We start from the raw sequence: 15,116 nt of genomic DNA, 5'->3' as shown, positions 1-15,116 counted from the left end.
CAAAGACGAGTCCGGTCAAAGATGTTTATTTCATCAGACCAAAGACGAGTCCGGTCAAAGATGTTTATTTCATCAGACCAAAGACGAGTCCGGTCAAAGATGTTTATTTCATCAGACCAAAGACGAGTCCGGTTAAAGATGTTTATTTCATCAGACCAAGGACCAAGTCCGGTCAAAGAAGAGTTTACTTCATAAAACCGAGGACAAACATCAACTTACCCCGTACCTTTATCCAGAATGCCGAAGTGATTCACTTCGCTTTCCGGGGGGGGTAGTGATGGAGTACGTACTAAACAAGCCCAACAGCAGTAAAGCCCATCAGCCTAAAGCCCAGGAAAGAGTATCAGTTCGGCATGACTAAAGAGTATCAGTCCGGCATGACTAAAGAGTATCAGTCCGGCATGACTAAAGAGTTCGGCCCCAGCCTACAGCTCGGTAAAAGCCAACCAATCAAACTCTGCTCTCAGGTCGGCATCAAGCTCTACTCTCAGATCGGCAAAAGCTGCTCGGCAATAATTCAGCAGTTCGGTCTCAGTATTCGACCGAACTAGGAGATAGTGGACTCATGCAGGATTTCCACCTCCACTACACCCACGATCTATTTAGTGGTGTCAAGCAGTCATTAACTCATGCAGGATAGTGGACCCATGCAAGATCGCCACGATCTCCACGACATCCACTACCTAGTAAATGGTGCTGCATGCCACGATCTTGGTTCAATGTATAAATAGAACCTAGATCAGATAGATAGGGTTGGACTCTCTCGCTTTCTAGAGATAAAATATAAAATAGCAAGTCTGTATTGTAAGCTGTAGAAAACAGATCAAGCAATACAACTCTGCCCTCTTTTCTTCCCGTGGACGTAGATTTACCCCAGTAAATCGAACCACGTAAATTCATTGTGTCGTGATCTTTATTCTCTACCAGCATTTACTAACATCACTAATTCGCGGATCCATCACAACCACTTCTTATAAGAGTTGTACAATCTTAAAAGTAGCATGAAATACAAAGATCAATTTAACTTGATTAATTGGATTTAATTAAAAATAGCGAGGCAGGCAGGCAGATCCCAAGTAAAATATAAATTAAATATGAATATTTTTATTATTTCCAACTCGTTTCGATCATTTTGTAGCAGCCTTTAATGACACACATGTATTAATTTAAGTTCTCCAACCTTCTTTACATGTTCATAATCATGACATTATAAGATGTTTATAATCATTGCAACTATGCTAATACTTTTTATTTTCATTATTTTGAGTCTTGAAGAAGTCCATCACGTGGATCTTCTTCTAAAGTAGAAACCCATTTTGTCGTCACTCTATATAAATACTAATATGAGTAGTATTTATCCTACAAGAAAATGTAAATTAATTAATAACTCGATGGTTTACTCAATATATTTGTACGAGTAGCATTACTAATATGATTCTCTTTTCTTTTTTTTTTGTTGAATTACACATTCAACTATGTAAACTGAGAAAAGTTAAATTGATTTAGTTAAAATTGATTAATACTATGAAATGGCATTTAGTAGGTAATTAGTAATGAGAGTAGGTTTTAATTCACTTTAGTTTTGAAATTTGAATGGGATTGTTGATTGAATAGTTGGAAACATTTTCTGGCAAAGCAAAAGCAAAGCAAAGCAAAGCAACTGGCTAGTAAAGTAAGGTTATAAAAAACATAAAAGATAGTCCATTGCCAACCAATCTCTCAGTCATAAAGCTTTTGATCAATTCACTCTCCATTCTTATTATCTCTCTCTTTTTCTATCTCCCCTTATCTTTCTCTCTCTTTCTTCAACAAATGACCATCTCAAGTCCCTCTCACACTCACTACTATCTCCTTTGTTCATGCAAGATCCCAAGAACTCTCACACAAGGTACTATTCTCTCTCCTCTCTCTCTCACACACACACACATTTGATAGTGAATAGTGAAAATTGATGGGTGCTACTTGTGCATGTTGTGGAGCTAATTTTGGTTAAAGGGTTTAATTGGCTAGTGATATAATTTGTGCATACATATTACTCCTATAAATAAATTGATTCCCATAGAATGCTATATAGAACTGAGTATTCCATCTACTTAAGTTTTAAAATTTGAGGAAAAAATCTTGATTTTAAATTTCTTATTTACCAACCTTTTATTTTATTGATGATCACTTGAATTCTGAAGTTGTTATTTGATTATATGTGACTTTTAAAGACTTTTCATCATTTGTAAAATGTTATGCAAGTCTAATTTTGTTATATATATATAAGCTCGAATGATATTAATTTAGTTCACAGATCATTTTTATTTTTATTATAATTGATTTTGATTATGATATAGTTACCACATAAGAAAGAAATGGAGGCTAGCTGAAATTAACAATGGGCCTTCAATAACAATGGAGCATTAATTTCAAATCTTTAGCTACCAAAAAAATCTTGCCCATGTCCAAAATATTGAAATTAATAGTACTACATACATACTCAATAAAAAATAATCCTTATATATACTACTACTATATAGACATTAAACATCTCACACCACCATATGCACATTTATATTCAAAACTGGTATCAATAAATTACATAATTCCAATCATGAACGAAGAGAGTATTATTTATTTTCGAATTTCATGATAATGTCTTTGTCACACTTGTAGGAAGCCTTGGTACCAAAGAGCAATAGAGATGGCCACATTATGGAAACCCTTCCCAAAACCCCCCAAAAATCCCACAAAAGATCACGATTTTTTATGGAAATCAATCTCTAAAACCAACGACATCACCACAACCTCAACAAACGCTACAAAGAGGCTAAGAAAATGCAAATCTCTAAGGGTGGCAACCTCCTTCACCCGAGTTTGCCTATGCGCCCCGATCTCCTCCTACACCGAGGTTTTTCAGGTAGACGTCCCGCCTCGCAGGAGCTATAGCTACCCGCGGTCGAAGCCTCCTGGCTCCTCCCCGCCCGAGATGACCCGTAGCGCGAGAATGAGCGTGGAGGGGAGGAAGATCTTCCGCGGGAAGTCCCTAAACGACGACGTTTTGATGAGGAGGTTCGTTGTGGAGGAGGAGGAGGCCATGATGAAGGTTAGGAAGAGAAATGAGATGGAGATTATTAGGAGGAGAAGTTGTTTGAGGAGGAAGAAGATTGGGCCTAGTCCTTTGAGTAGAATGGCTTTGGCTGAGGAGGAGGAGGAGGAGTGTTAGGTTTTTTTTTTTTTTTTTTTTTTACGAGGCAAGGTGTTCTATTGTAGTATCATGTGTCGTGTTTTATTGTTATATAGTAATTCATGTTTTTATGTTGTTGATCGTTGACTTGTTATGTTGTATTGAATTACAGCATAACCGAAATAAATGTATGACGTGTATCGATGAAGTGAAACGTAATAAGTGAAAATGTATCGAACTATATTTACATTTGTAAGGAGTTTTTTTTAAGTACATTTACGAAGATGAATGATCATTCATATATTTGAATTTTATTTCATCATTATCACGTCAAATATTTACAATATGATACTATCTATCATTCTTGTATAGAAGTAAATTAAGTACAAAGAGAATTAGGTGAGTAACAACATTAACAGATATAAAAGTGACCACACTATATAAATATTTATTATTAGACTTTAGCTTATACGCCAACCTAAGTCAGAAAAATAAACATATATTGCACATCGTTATATATAATAGCGGTTGGTTATATATATAATCAAACTATCAATATCAGCTTGATAACATTTTTTTTGTTAGAATATTTAAGAATGTTATTTATCATTAAATTAAAAAATCAATGTCATTTTGATACTACATTATTTACAGCATTGTGTACATATATTTGATTGCCTTAACCGTGATGATTGAAATGACTTATAATATAAATATATATACTGGTAACTCAAGTTACAATTTAAAGCAACCAGTCAATACTTCAGATCAATTATTTTTGGAACTTTCTTCGTACTTTCTAATTTCCATGCTGAAAGTAGGACATTATTTATCAAAAAAAAATAATATAAAAAGTTTTTTTGGGAAAAAACAATCATGAGTATATTGGGCGTATGTTCTACCTCAATGCGAATCTTTTGCACTCGGTGATGTTCAATAGTTACTCAATTAAATTTTTTAATTGAATTTTAAATGATACTCCTTCCGTGCCAGAATGCATTCTAGTCTATTTAGTTCGTCCCATAAATATATGCATTTTTTAATTTTGAAAATTATTTTCAATTTATAAGGTGAGACTCATTCTCCACTAACAATACTTTAATTAAAACTCGAGTCCAACCAAAAGTGCATATTCTTGTGGGATGGACTGGGTACTTTTGCTACTACCATAAAAATATATTTTTTGCAAATTTTTATATATTTATAATATCCTTATCTATATATTAGAGTTTTAATGGTACTTTAGTATTTTTAATATGTATGTGTATTAATTTACTTTGGCACGATTTAAAAATTCTTTTGTATTGAAAATTTTACACAAATATACCAATATTATATTTAATTAATCATAGTGAAGTATACTAAGTTTTTCACTTGTAATAAAAACCAACAACTACAAGTAAATTAATCACCACATATTAAAAGCTGCAAAATTTACCATGAGCTATTTGGACCTCCCAGCTCGGTAATTGGGTGGCGAGCCGAGCTCGAAGAAGAAGACACGAACTCGAATGCCCTAGTATCGAATCGAGCCGAGCTTGACATGCCGATATTGGGCTTGGTTCGGCTCAATTACACTTGCGGTAAATATCTTCCTTCTTCGCCAATTTAATTTGAATTTGAATTATTGGAATTAAAATTTTGATCTTTTTGAAAAAAATGTACATATGCATTTTGTGTCTGGGCTATTTACGATAGAGAAAACGTGAATGATTTTGGTGACTTACGATAAAAGGGTAACAATGAAAGAGCCAACTCTATGAAATCTATGGCATCTTGACTTGTATGGAAAACTATGCTTACATAGTGGACCACCTACTTAGACCAGAATTAAATGAAAATGACAAGTTTTGTGACCTATGACACTTCATTTCTTAAAGATTATAAATCCCAATAAAATTATAAATATAATCTTAATGTATATAGGGTATATTTCAAAGAAATAATGTTATAAAAACGTGAAGATATAAATACCAATAAAATTATAAATATAATCTTAATGTATATAGGGTATATTTCAAAGAAATAATGTTATAAAAACGTGAAGATATAAATACCAATAAAATTATAAATATAATCTTAGGTTTCTAAGCCAAAAAAACGTGACTAAAGCACATTCCTGACGAAGCTAGTAAATACTTGTAAAATGGAAAATATTTTTTATTTATGAGACCTATTTTTACAAGATTAAAATACAAATAAAATTTTTTTATGCAATTGTTATATACTTTGATATAAATATAATCTCTCTCTCGGCATATAATCTTTTTGACGATGAAGGACAACTTAATTCGTTGTTAAATTACCTTTTTCTTTGGACAATAGATCAGGATTCGAGTTGACAATGATATAAGTGATAAATTATTAAAGAAAAAAAAAGCCCATCTCTCAACCCAAATGATTCAGTCCAACCGCTAATTATATCAATTAGGTATTAATGATAAGATTTGTCAATTCGTAACCTCCAGATTTGAATGGTTGTTAAGAGTGTCCCCATATTATATACTCCACATATTACATCACAAATAATAAATTTGCGTACATTATCAATCTGCAATTCAATTTATATAGATACACAATAAATACCACTATTATAATTAGGAATGTGCGAAAAAAGTTTAGCACAATAAAATTTGAAAAATATTTTGGTACTCAATTTAAATAGTGAAAAATAAAACTTTATGCTTCCTCAATTTCTCCACCCAAAATAAAGCTTTGTTTGCCTCAAAAGAAATTAAATTAATCTATACTTTCTTATCCTACTAACTTTTCTCTCCATGACCCAATTACTATTCAAAGCTTATTAATAAAGAAATGAACTCCTTTTTTGCTTTTGTCAAAAGATGTTTAATTTACAATCACATCTTTGCTGCTCTATACATTTTATAATGAATATTAAGATAATATATATGGAGAGAGATTTAATTAGTGGATGGTAGGATGGGTAATATTGCTTTACAAATAGTCTTGATATTAAAGAAAAGTTAGTTGAGTTGAAGGTGACCAACAAAGCCATTGAGTACAAAGGTGGCCAACCTCTTGCCTACTCTACTCCCTTCCCTCCCATCATATATTTATAGTATATACATAAATACCATGAATATTGTGTGTAAAAAAATACAGAGTATCACTCTCGTTTAATGTACGTAAAATCTTTTTGTTTTCTACATGTATTTTTTATCTGATACCTTAAAAATTATCAATTAATGTCATTAATTCCAAAAATTATTTAAAAATCAACGATCAATTTATTCATTTCTGTATAACTTCATATAAATAAAATAATAAATTAAACTTTAGTTTTTATTTCATTCATAGAAATAATAATGTTAGTAACAAATTTTAAGACATTAATTGCCAACTAAATGTATAAAGAAACAAAATAACCATGAACTAAACAAGAATAGTATTCGCAACTCATATAAAGAAATGCTAATTTTAATACATTAATTGCAAGCTAATACTTATATTTATTTGTACAAGTACATAAGCTTTATACCCATCATTTTCAAATGAAGAACATTCCAAAATGAATATTCATTTTTTCCAATTTCCTTTCATGATATACACTTTTTTTCTATTTAGAGATACTAATATAAAAAGTGTACAGTAGTTTTTTTACTCTTGAAGATTACCACATGTTGGTCAGTTTTCTTGCTAGCAGAAAGTAAAAAATAAGCATATTTTACACCTTTCATCATCATCATGAATCATCATAAGAGAGAGGGAGAGAGAAAAATAAACAAGCAAGAATCTAACCCCAGAGCTCATCATATTCAACAATCAACAACACACAGATACACACATTCTGAGGTGTACAAAGTTGCAAAGAAGATTCTGAGAGAATAGGAAAGAAGAATGCTGTTTTTCTACACCAAGAAAGAGGGATGGCTAGGGAGCTAGAGAGAGAAAGCTGCTCACATTCTTACAAGTGTATGATAAGAGAAGAAGGCTTCTCAAGGTTGGAGAATTAGTTTTTAAGGTAAAAAAATTTACCCTTTTTAATGAGATTGCAATTTCCATGCAGTTTAGAACACATGGTCTCTTGGGATTAGGCCTTTTTTCTGTCTACAAATCATGAAAATGTATGTCCCTTTTTTTCACTTTGATTTTTCCTATATATATCAAGATTCTATCTCCTTACTATTAATGGAGTTTTGCTTTCTTGATTTTGTAATGTTTTCTTGAATCAATGTGTTAAAATTGTGTGGATCTATTCCCTTTTCTTTCTCTCTCAACAGTATGGTGTTGGGATTCCTAAAAATTGTATACATAACTAATCTTGTCTCCTTCTAACTACAATTGCTTATGAATTTCTTGGCCTTTTTGTCCTGTTTTTTTGCATTCATTCAAGCAGAGTACTCTAGCAACGAGAGGCTCGAGCCAGACACGGGGGTCGTGTGAACAAAAGCCCGTCTTTTGTTCACACCGATCCCCTATTTGGATGCTCAAAATTGATCAAAATTGTATTTGATGAATCTGGAAATGAATGTGGTCTGTTTCATGTGTAGGGTGAAACAGTAATGCTGAAAACATGGGAAAGAAGGGGAGTTGGTTTTCGACAATCAAGCGAGTTTTCGTGCACGAATCAAAGGACAAGCCTTCATCCTATGTAAGAAAATTCAATGTGTGATTTCTTTAGTTTTAGTCTATCAACATAGTATCAAGAATCTGCATTCTTGTTTGAATATTTAGGAAGCATTGTATAGGTACTCTTTTATTCTGTTTCTTAGCATTTCAAGATTGGACTATTGAGTTGAATGTGTGATTTTTGTTAGTGTTTTTATTAGAACACACCTTCATGCATATCACCAAGAATCTGTTTTCTAGTTTGAATATTTGGAAAGCACTGAAAATCACTAAAATAAGCTTTATTTTGATTGAATTAGAACACCATCAATCATCAAGATTCTGTTTTTACCATTTTTAGGGATCAGACAAGAGAAGCAGCAAGGAGAAGAAGGCCGGTAAAGGGATTCTACAGCACGGTGATACGAAATCGTTCCTTCCTCGATTCAAAGAGCCGAGCAGCATCGAGAAGATACTAGGGGAGGCGGATCATCTGCTCGTGAGGCCTCCTCCAGCATCTTCAGCCGAGACGAGGCTCCCACAGGCCGCACTCTGGAGGCCAGCCTCTCCAACGACCGCCTCCCCTAATGTCGCCTCCCAGAGAGTTTCCTCTGCTAGGTTTACTCCCCCGACCGCCCTTCTCCCCCCGGCCTTGACTCCTCCTGGGGAGAGTCAGAGCCGGTGGGAAGTTAGGTACGTGCAGAGGCCGGAGTTGAGTCTGAGGAACCAACACCGGTCCGCAACTATGATCCAAGCTGCATTTAGAGGTTACTTGGTAAGAAATAGTAAGTTATTTCTAGTATTTTGAGATGAGTTCTCGTGTTTGGTCAGTAATAGTTTCTCAATGACATAATAAATTGTAGGCAAGGCGTAATTTCCGAGCACTGAGAGGCCTAGTGAGGCTTCAAGGAGTGGTGAGGAGCACGAATGCGCAGAGACAGACGATGAATGCCATGAAACAGATGCAGCTTCTAGTAAGAATCCAGACACAAATCCAGTCGAGGCGCGTGCAGATGCTCGAAAACCAGGCGATCCAGCATGACAACAAGGAAATGGAGAGTAATAACTTGAGCAAATGGACCATGAGCCAATTGGTGAGATTTTGGATCATTTTATGTTTAGTGTTTCTTGAAAATGTGCACCTTTTTTCAGGCTGAGATTGTTCGATTTCTTGAAAATGTATTGTTTTTCTAGCATGAAGTCGGTGATAGCGACGACTGGGATGATAGCATGCTAACAAAAGAGGAAATAGAAGAAAGACTGAGGAAGAAATTTGAAGCAGTGATGAAAAGGGAGAGAGCCATGGCCTATGCATATTCTCACCAGGTAAAAATTAAGTAAAACCCCCTCGTCCGTTTAAGACCCGTCGATGTTTTTAACTTTATGGGCCGATTAAAAATACGTAAAAAAATCGGAAAAATTAAAAAAACTATCCACACATACTAATCCATACATGTTAGTGTTAACAAACTTGATCTAACATAGTTACCAATAGTAACTACCTAAACTCACAATTTGTTGCCATTTTTCCGTTGCCAGTCGTGGAAGGCTCACCCGAGGTTGTCCCAGGGAGGAGCCCCAGACATCCGGTCGAACGGGCTCCCCTGGTGGTGGAACTGGCTAGATCGCCAGCTCCCGCCAGCGCCAGCCGCGACTAAAGATGTCGCGGTGACCCCCCCTAGGCCGGTCTCAGAGCACAGGACAAGGCCTAGGGTTAGGAGCAAGCGCGGGAATTTCGCTGCAGACGGTCATGAGGTCGTCACTCCACTATCAACCAGGTCCACAAACCCTACTCGGGCGAAACCCTTCTTTCAAACACCGATCAAAACTCCACCACCACCAACCTACGGTCACTTCCCGATGAACAACGACAACGACAACGACAACGACAGCCTCTCTGTTCCAAACTACATGACGCCGACCGCCTCGGCTAAGGCCAAGGCGAGGGCGAGCAGTAATCCGAAGGAGAGGGTTGTGGAAACCCCGGCCAACGAGTCGAAGAGGCGGTTCTCGTTCTCATTGACCGCGAACATCGGCTCGTTCAAGTGGAACAGGGGATCGGTTAAAGATGGTGGCGCGGCCGCGCAAAAGGCGCCGGAGAAACAGATTTCTTCGCATTTTAGGGGGGATTTGAGCGTGGATTCGACGGTGTCGATGCCGGCGGCGGTTGGGAGGAGGCCGTTCAATAGATTTGTGTGATGGTTTATGTATTTTTTTCTTTTATTTTTGGATTTGTTTGTGTATGTTGTGAGGGTGATTTGTTTTTTTCATACTTGTTTGAGTGTGCATGCATGTGAGTATTGTTACTATACCACCATGTGAAATAATGGGGATATTTCAATTGTTAATTATCATTGTTTGTGTTTTTATATTCTATGATAGGTAAATATATAAGATGTTATACTTGTGTATAGCACGAGATTTTAGCCGGTATTGTTTTGTGCATTTAATAGATAGATAAAATATAATTTCTATATTAATGCGAGAGATATTTTTTTTCTAAAAATAAAAATGTGGCTTGTTTAGAGCATCCACAATAGCGGACGAGAGGTCGTCCGCGGGTGTGCGCGGACGCCCCGAACATAAATTTAAAATAAATAATCTAGATGTTGTGGTATATATAAACGGCGTGCCTTTTTCAACTATGATATTCCATGTCGTTAACTATAAAAATCCACGCAATTAAGGACTTGTTTGATAGACTATCCATGTTGCGGCTAATTATGGTATTGTGGTAGTTTTGCTTCTTCTGTGTATTGTAGTGTGTTTGGTAATTTAATAATATTTTAAATTATTTTAAATTTATGTTTGGTGCAAAAGATGAATATTACGCTAAATTTTGTGTAAACTAAATTAAGTTCGATATATCTATACATATATAAAAGTTGAGTTTTGGGCCACATTTAGAATATTTAAGAATATTTGGCTAAATTTTGAATATTCTGAAATGACATTGGCCGTTACAAATAAAGTTAATTGACAATCTAACCATTAATAGAATTCAGTCATCTATGTATAGATTGCATCCGTTTGTGATTGGAAATCTATCTAACTATAAAATTTATTAATTTTGATGTGGAATAATTCAATTAAAAATAAATTTAATGTATTTTTAATACATTTCTGGAGTAATCTATCATTATCTATAACCAAGGAATTTTGAAAAAACTAAAAAACTAAAGGAGTTTTGAAAAAAAAAATACTATATACCATTGAAATTATGATAAAATAATATTCTCAGTAGCTTTTAGTAGTATTTCACTATCAATGTAGAGGAAAAGTTTTTTTCCATTCTAACTATGAATTGAATTCACATATAACATGTTGGATATAGATATAAGTAAATTTTAGAAATTACATATGAATATTAAATTACCTTCGCCAACTAATTATTGCAAAAAAAACGTAGCAATACATTACCACTTTGAAAAGTTTTTTAATTCTATTTATTGCAATATTGAATGCATATATATTTTAGCATGTGAAAGGTTTGTCTAACGTGTTGGTAATGAAAAGTTTCTTACGACTGCCATAATTATTGAAGTATTTAAATTCTTGTGATAATTGGAATAACTGAAATGGATAGTAACCGAATCAAAACACAGATCAAATATAATTGAGAGTTGGCAAGCACCACAAAACAGGTGAATTAAATTAGAGTTCTTTCCTCTTCCCATACAATAACATTATTTTGCATATTCCTCTACATTCCTCATAACTTTTGCATGCCTATATATATAGAGACATATTCCACTTGTCCAACAACCAAGTACATCATCAAAACCATGTCATTCACTGAGACATTAAGCTGGAAATATTTTTGCTTGATCATGAGGTATGGATTAACAGTAATTTATATGCAATTTTATTGCTAAAACATGTTATTAAGTCATATATATGTGCTAAAACATGTTAGTAAGTCATATATATGTGTATACAGTGCAAGTAAATCATAAGGTTGGTTTTTTGTCGCTGTGACAACACAAGACTTGGCAAACATAAATTCATCATGCAAATTACATTCACAACTAATTAAGAACTGTGTCTACCGATTGCCGCTGCAGGATAATGAAAATTGATTTAGCATTTCCTGATGTTTCAAAAGAAGCTAAAGATCTCATTAGCAGGTAATTTTCCTCCTCACTTTCACATAGGGTGCATGACAGTTTCTTTACTTTTCTTCGCTTCTTGATTTTGTGGCCTTTTTGTGCAGCTTCTCGTGAAGGATTCGTCGAAAAGGCTGTCCCTGAGAAGATCATCGGACATACTTGGATAGTGAAGAATTAATAAAAGGAGAGTTCTTGAGGTATTTATGAAAATGTCATTTTAGTTGAAAATTTATAATTTTATTAAAATTATTTTTATCAATGCATTCAACATTGTTTAATGGATTCTGTCATACATACAAAACATGAATTCTCATTATCATTGTGCATAATTAAAAAGTCTTTTCTTCTTCCACACATTTAGGGAATTAATTTTCTCTACTTCTTCCAACTTCTTGCCCACTCTCCAAAAAGTTCATCGCAGTTCTCCTTGCCATTGTGATAGAGTCCTCCATCGTGAAAAAACCCGAGACGAGATAGATGGATTGTTACTGTTTATATACCTTCATGATCAATTCTTTTTTGGATATTGAAACGTTGTAGAAGGGAAGAAGGAAAAGCTTTGAAACTCACCTGGAAGAGAAAAGAAGTCGAAGAAGATGAAGAGACTCGAAAGGCGCCGCTAATATTTTAGATTATGAAATTACTTTAGAGGTGATCTGGAATTCATGGGCATGGACCAAATAAGTTGGGCTAGACAATTAGCTAATGTAATTGGTTAGATTGTAGTAATTAATTTTTAAAAATGCGTTTTACATTTTATTATTATAGTATGTACCATATTCCAATGTTTACATATGATTTAATTTATGTTAAAATATTATTGTAGTATGTTTAGTGGATTACACTTTAATTGTCAAGCTATGTAATTTTTATTGAATATATATTATATTTAATATATAAATAAATTATAAGAGGTTTTTGAATTGAATGGGGAAAAAATTGGAAAATGAATCAAAGATATTTCAGAAAATTAAATTGTGATACAGTTTTGGTGTTTGATGTGAGGTATGAATTATTGTGGGTATTGCACGACTCAAAATGAAGTAAAGTTACGTGTGAGACGGGTTTATGGCATGGGATGTGAATGGTCTTAGTATAAATGAATGAAATCTTAGTTACTAGTATTCTAAAATCATGGACCATTACACTCATATACTCACTACTGTTGTGTGATCGAGTCTTTTCCATTGTATCAAAAGTTTTAAATATTAGATAATATTGTTGTGTAATATTTAATTCACAATAATAATGACGATAATTTTTTTTTAATTCAATCAAATATACTATGTAATATAAATTATACTACCTAAATTATTAGTCCATATAAATTTCAATTATTTACAATGATATTCATATAAAATTTTATGAGTTATAAAAGTGGAGTTTTGGGGAAATAAAAGAATGTCATTATGATTTTAAAAAATATAAAATTAAGGTAGCAAAAAGGTTTTATTTATTTTTTTGATAATTCTGAGAAGTAAAATGAAAAGGTTTTTGAAAATAAATTGAATGGAGAAGTGGAAGCGAATTTATTTTGAAGATAAATTGATTACCTATTTAAACTTTGAAGTTAAATAGTAGTACTAAAACGCATCTATAATATTAAGTTTTTTTATTATTGTAATAATATGGGGAAGTAGAAATGAAAAGGTTTTCAAAGGTTAAAATATTTTTTGGGTTCGCGTAACTATGGAGAGTAGTGAAACGATTTTAGAAGAGAAGATGAAATGCTTTTGCAAAGAGATCTTAATATCTTTTTTTTAATATTAAAGACGGTCTTTTAAAGTTACATTTTGGGGAGCTTTACATTACATTTTTTGAGCCTTCGTATATGTATTACAGTCCTTCTATTACATTCCTTGCACTTGTCAAACACAATTATTTGATTAGATAGAATACAAGTATAGTTTCAACAAAACACTGCTTCGGCTCCAATAAATAATACAATTGGGTGAATAGATGTTTGGATGAATGCAAGCAAGCATTTTTTTTACCATTCACATGGCCCTATTGTAAAGCACTTTCTTGATACGAGCATATAAACATATTTACAACTTAGATTTAGGTAAAAAAAACCTCTACTATCAGTAAGGATTATCAAGTAGGCCGACCCAGTGTAAAATATCGAATATAGATCTAAAATCTCCAAAATAGAATAAGTGATCAACAAAGTAAAATTGAACTGTGATGAGTATATTTTAAAGTTAAGGGTTTATGATTTAGGTTTCAAGGTTTGGGTTTTTAGGGATTAGTGAAATTAGTGTTAGTAGATTTATATGTGCACATTTGTAAATACAATCATTATATATACTGTGAGAAGTCCTAAAAAATCATTATATACTATCATAAATTTTATGTATTACAACTTTATTTTAATAGAATTGATTACTTTTGTAAAATGTATCATTGTATACATTTATATTATTAAATACTCCACATTTATAATTTTAGAACCATATAATGTTTCTTATTTCATATAAGTATTTCATAATTTAATATAAATAAAATGGGCCGTGCATAGCACGGGTGTGATACTAGTGTATACAAAAATGAGAGTGAGAAAGATGACCGATAACTTAAAAAATTTATTTCACCATCTTAGTTCAATATGCAAAAGTTGTTAGTGTAATCCACCAAAAGTATGGGTTAATTTTTTTAGGTTATAACATAGGTTTCAAGGCAAGCTCCCTCGAGCTAAAAGAAACATGGACTATTCACTAAGACTTACTATATATATATGAGTACCAAATACATGATTAAAGCTAGATAAGAGCGTGTAACACCTTGCTCTAAAATAACTACCAAGCGTTCTAACTACTATTTCCTTCGTTTTATAGTAGTGGAAACATTTTTTATGACACGAATATTAAGAAAAATGTGTGTAATGTATAAAATAAATCATGAGATCTTACTTTTACATAATGAGACCTTCATTAATACTCATCTCCAATAATATACACTAAACTTAAACTCATTTTAGGGTAAATGTCATACTATTAAATATGATTTTACTTCAACCATTCAGATTAAACTCAAGCTTAAAAAATATTCTCTATATTATATATTTTTTTACTCATAAAATTATAAAAAGTTTTTTGTCTTGATTTTGTGTAAACCTAAAGATATATATTTTTTACTCAAAAACCAAAAATAAAACTGTTTTTGGAATACTATTAAAGCTAATTTACTTATTTCATTTTAGATTGTAGTATACCATTTTAGATGCTCATAATAGAACTATATACGCCAGGCGCCAGCTATTTTCTTTA

The 15,116-nt window shown here is 33.0% G+C and overlaps 2 protein-coding genes across 4 annotated transcripts; both read left to right on the top strand.

Annotated features, from left to right (window-relative positions):
- The first annotated feature begins 1,730 nt into the window (after positions 1–1,730).
- LOC121773769 lies at positions 1,731–3,472 on the top strand. 2 transcript variants are annotated; one of them, XM_042170686.1, is made up of 2 exons: positions 1,731–1,888; positions 2,659–3,472. In XM_042170686.1, the coding sequence occupies exons 1-2, from the start codon at positions 1,860–1,862 to the stop codon at positions 3,206–3,208; spliced, it is 579 nt and encodes a 192-aa protein (XP_042026620.1). In that variant the 5' UTR covers positions 1,731–1,859; the 3' UTR covers positions 3,209–3,472. The 2 variants fall into 2 exon arrangements, with proteins under 2 accessions (XP_042026620.1, XP_042026619.1); XM_042170685.1 differs by having other exon boundaries at positions 2,656–3,472.
- A 3,393-nt stretch (positions 3,473–6,865) lies between these two features.
- Positions 6,866–10,086, top strand: LOC121775210 (protein IQ-DOMAIN 14-like). Of its 2 annotated transcripts, none has more exons than XM_042172243.1 (6): positions 6,866–7,151; positions 7,681–7,781; positions 8,100–8,513; positions 8,602–8,832; positions 8,933–9,064; positions 9,278–10,086. In XM_042172243.1, exons 2-6 carry the CDS (start codon positions 7,704–7,706, stop codon positions 9,935–9,937), a joined length of 1,515 nt encoding a protein of 504 aa, XP_042028177.1. In that variant the 5' UTR covers positions 6,866–7,151; positions 7,681–7,703; the 3' UTR covers positions 9,938–10,086. The 2 variants fall into 2 exon arrangements, with proteins under 2 accessions (XP_042028177.1, XP_042028178.1); XM_042172244.1 differs by lacking the exon at positions 6,866–7,151 and adding an exon at positions 7,202–7,254.
- The last annotated feature ends 5,030 nt before the right edge of the window (positions 10,087–15,116 follow it).

The sequence above is a fragment of the Salvia splendens genome, chromosome 17 (assembly GCF_004379255.2).
Source record: "Salvia splendens isolate huo1 chromosome 17, SspV2, whole genome shotgun sequence".
NCBI lineage: Eukaryota > Viridiplantae > Streptophyta > Magnoliopsida > Lamiales > Lamiaceae > Salvia > Salvia splendens.
The sequence above is the reverse complement of the archived record's forward strand: the minus strand, read 5'-3'. Positions and strand labels throughout refer to the sequence as shown.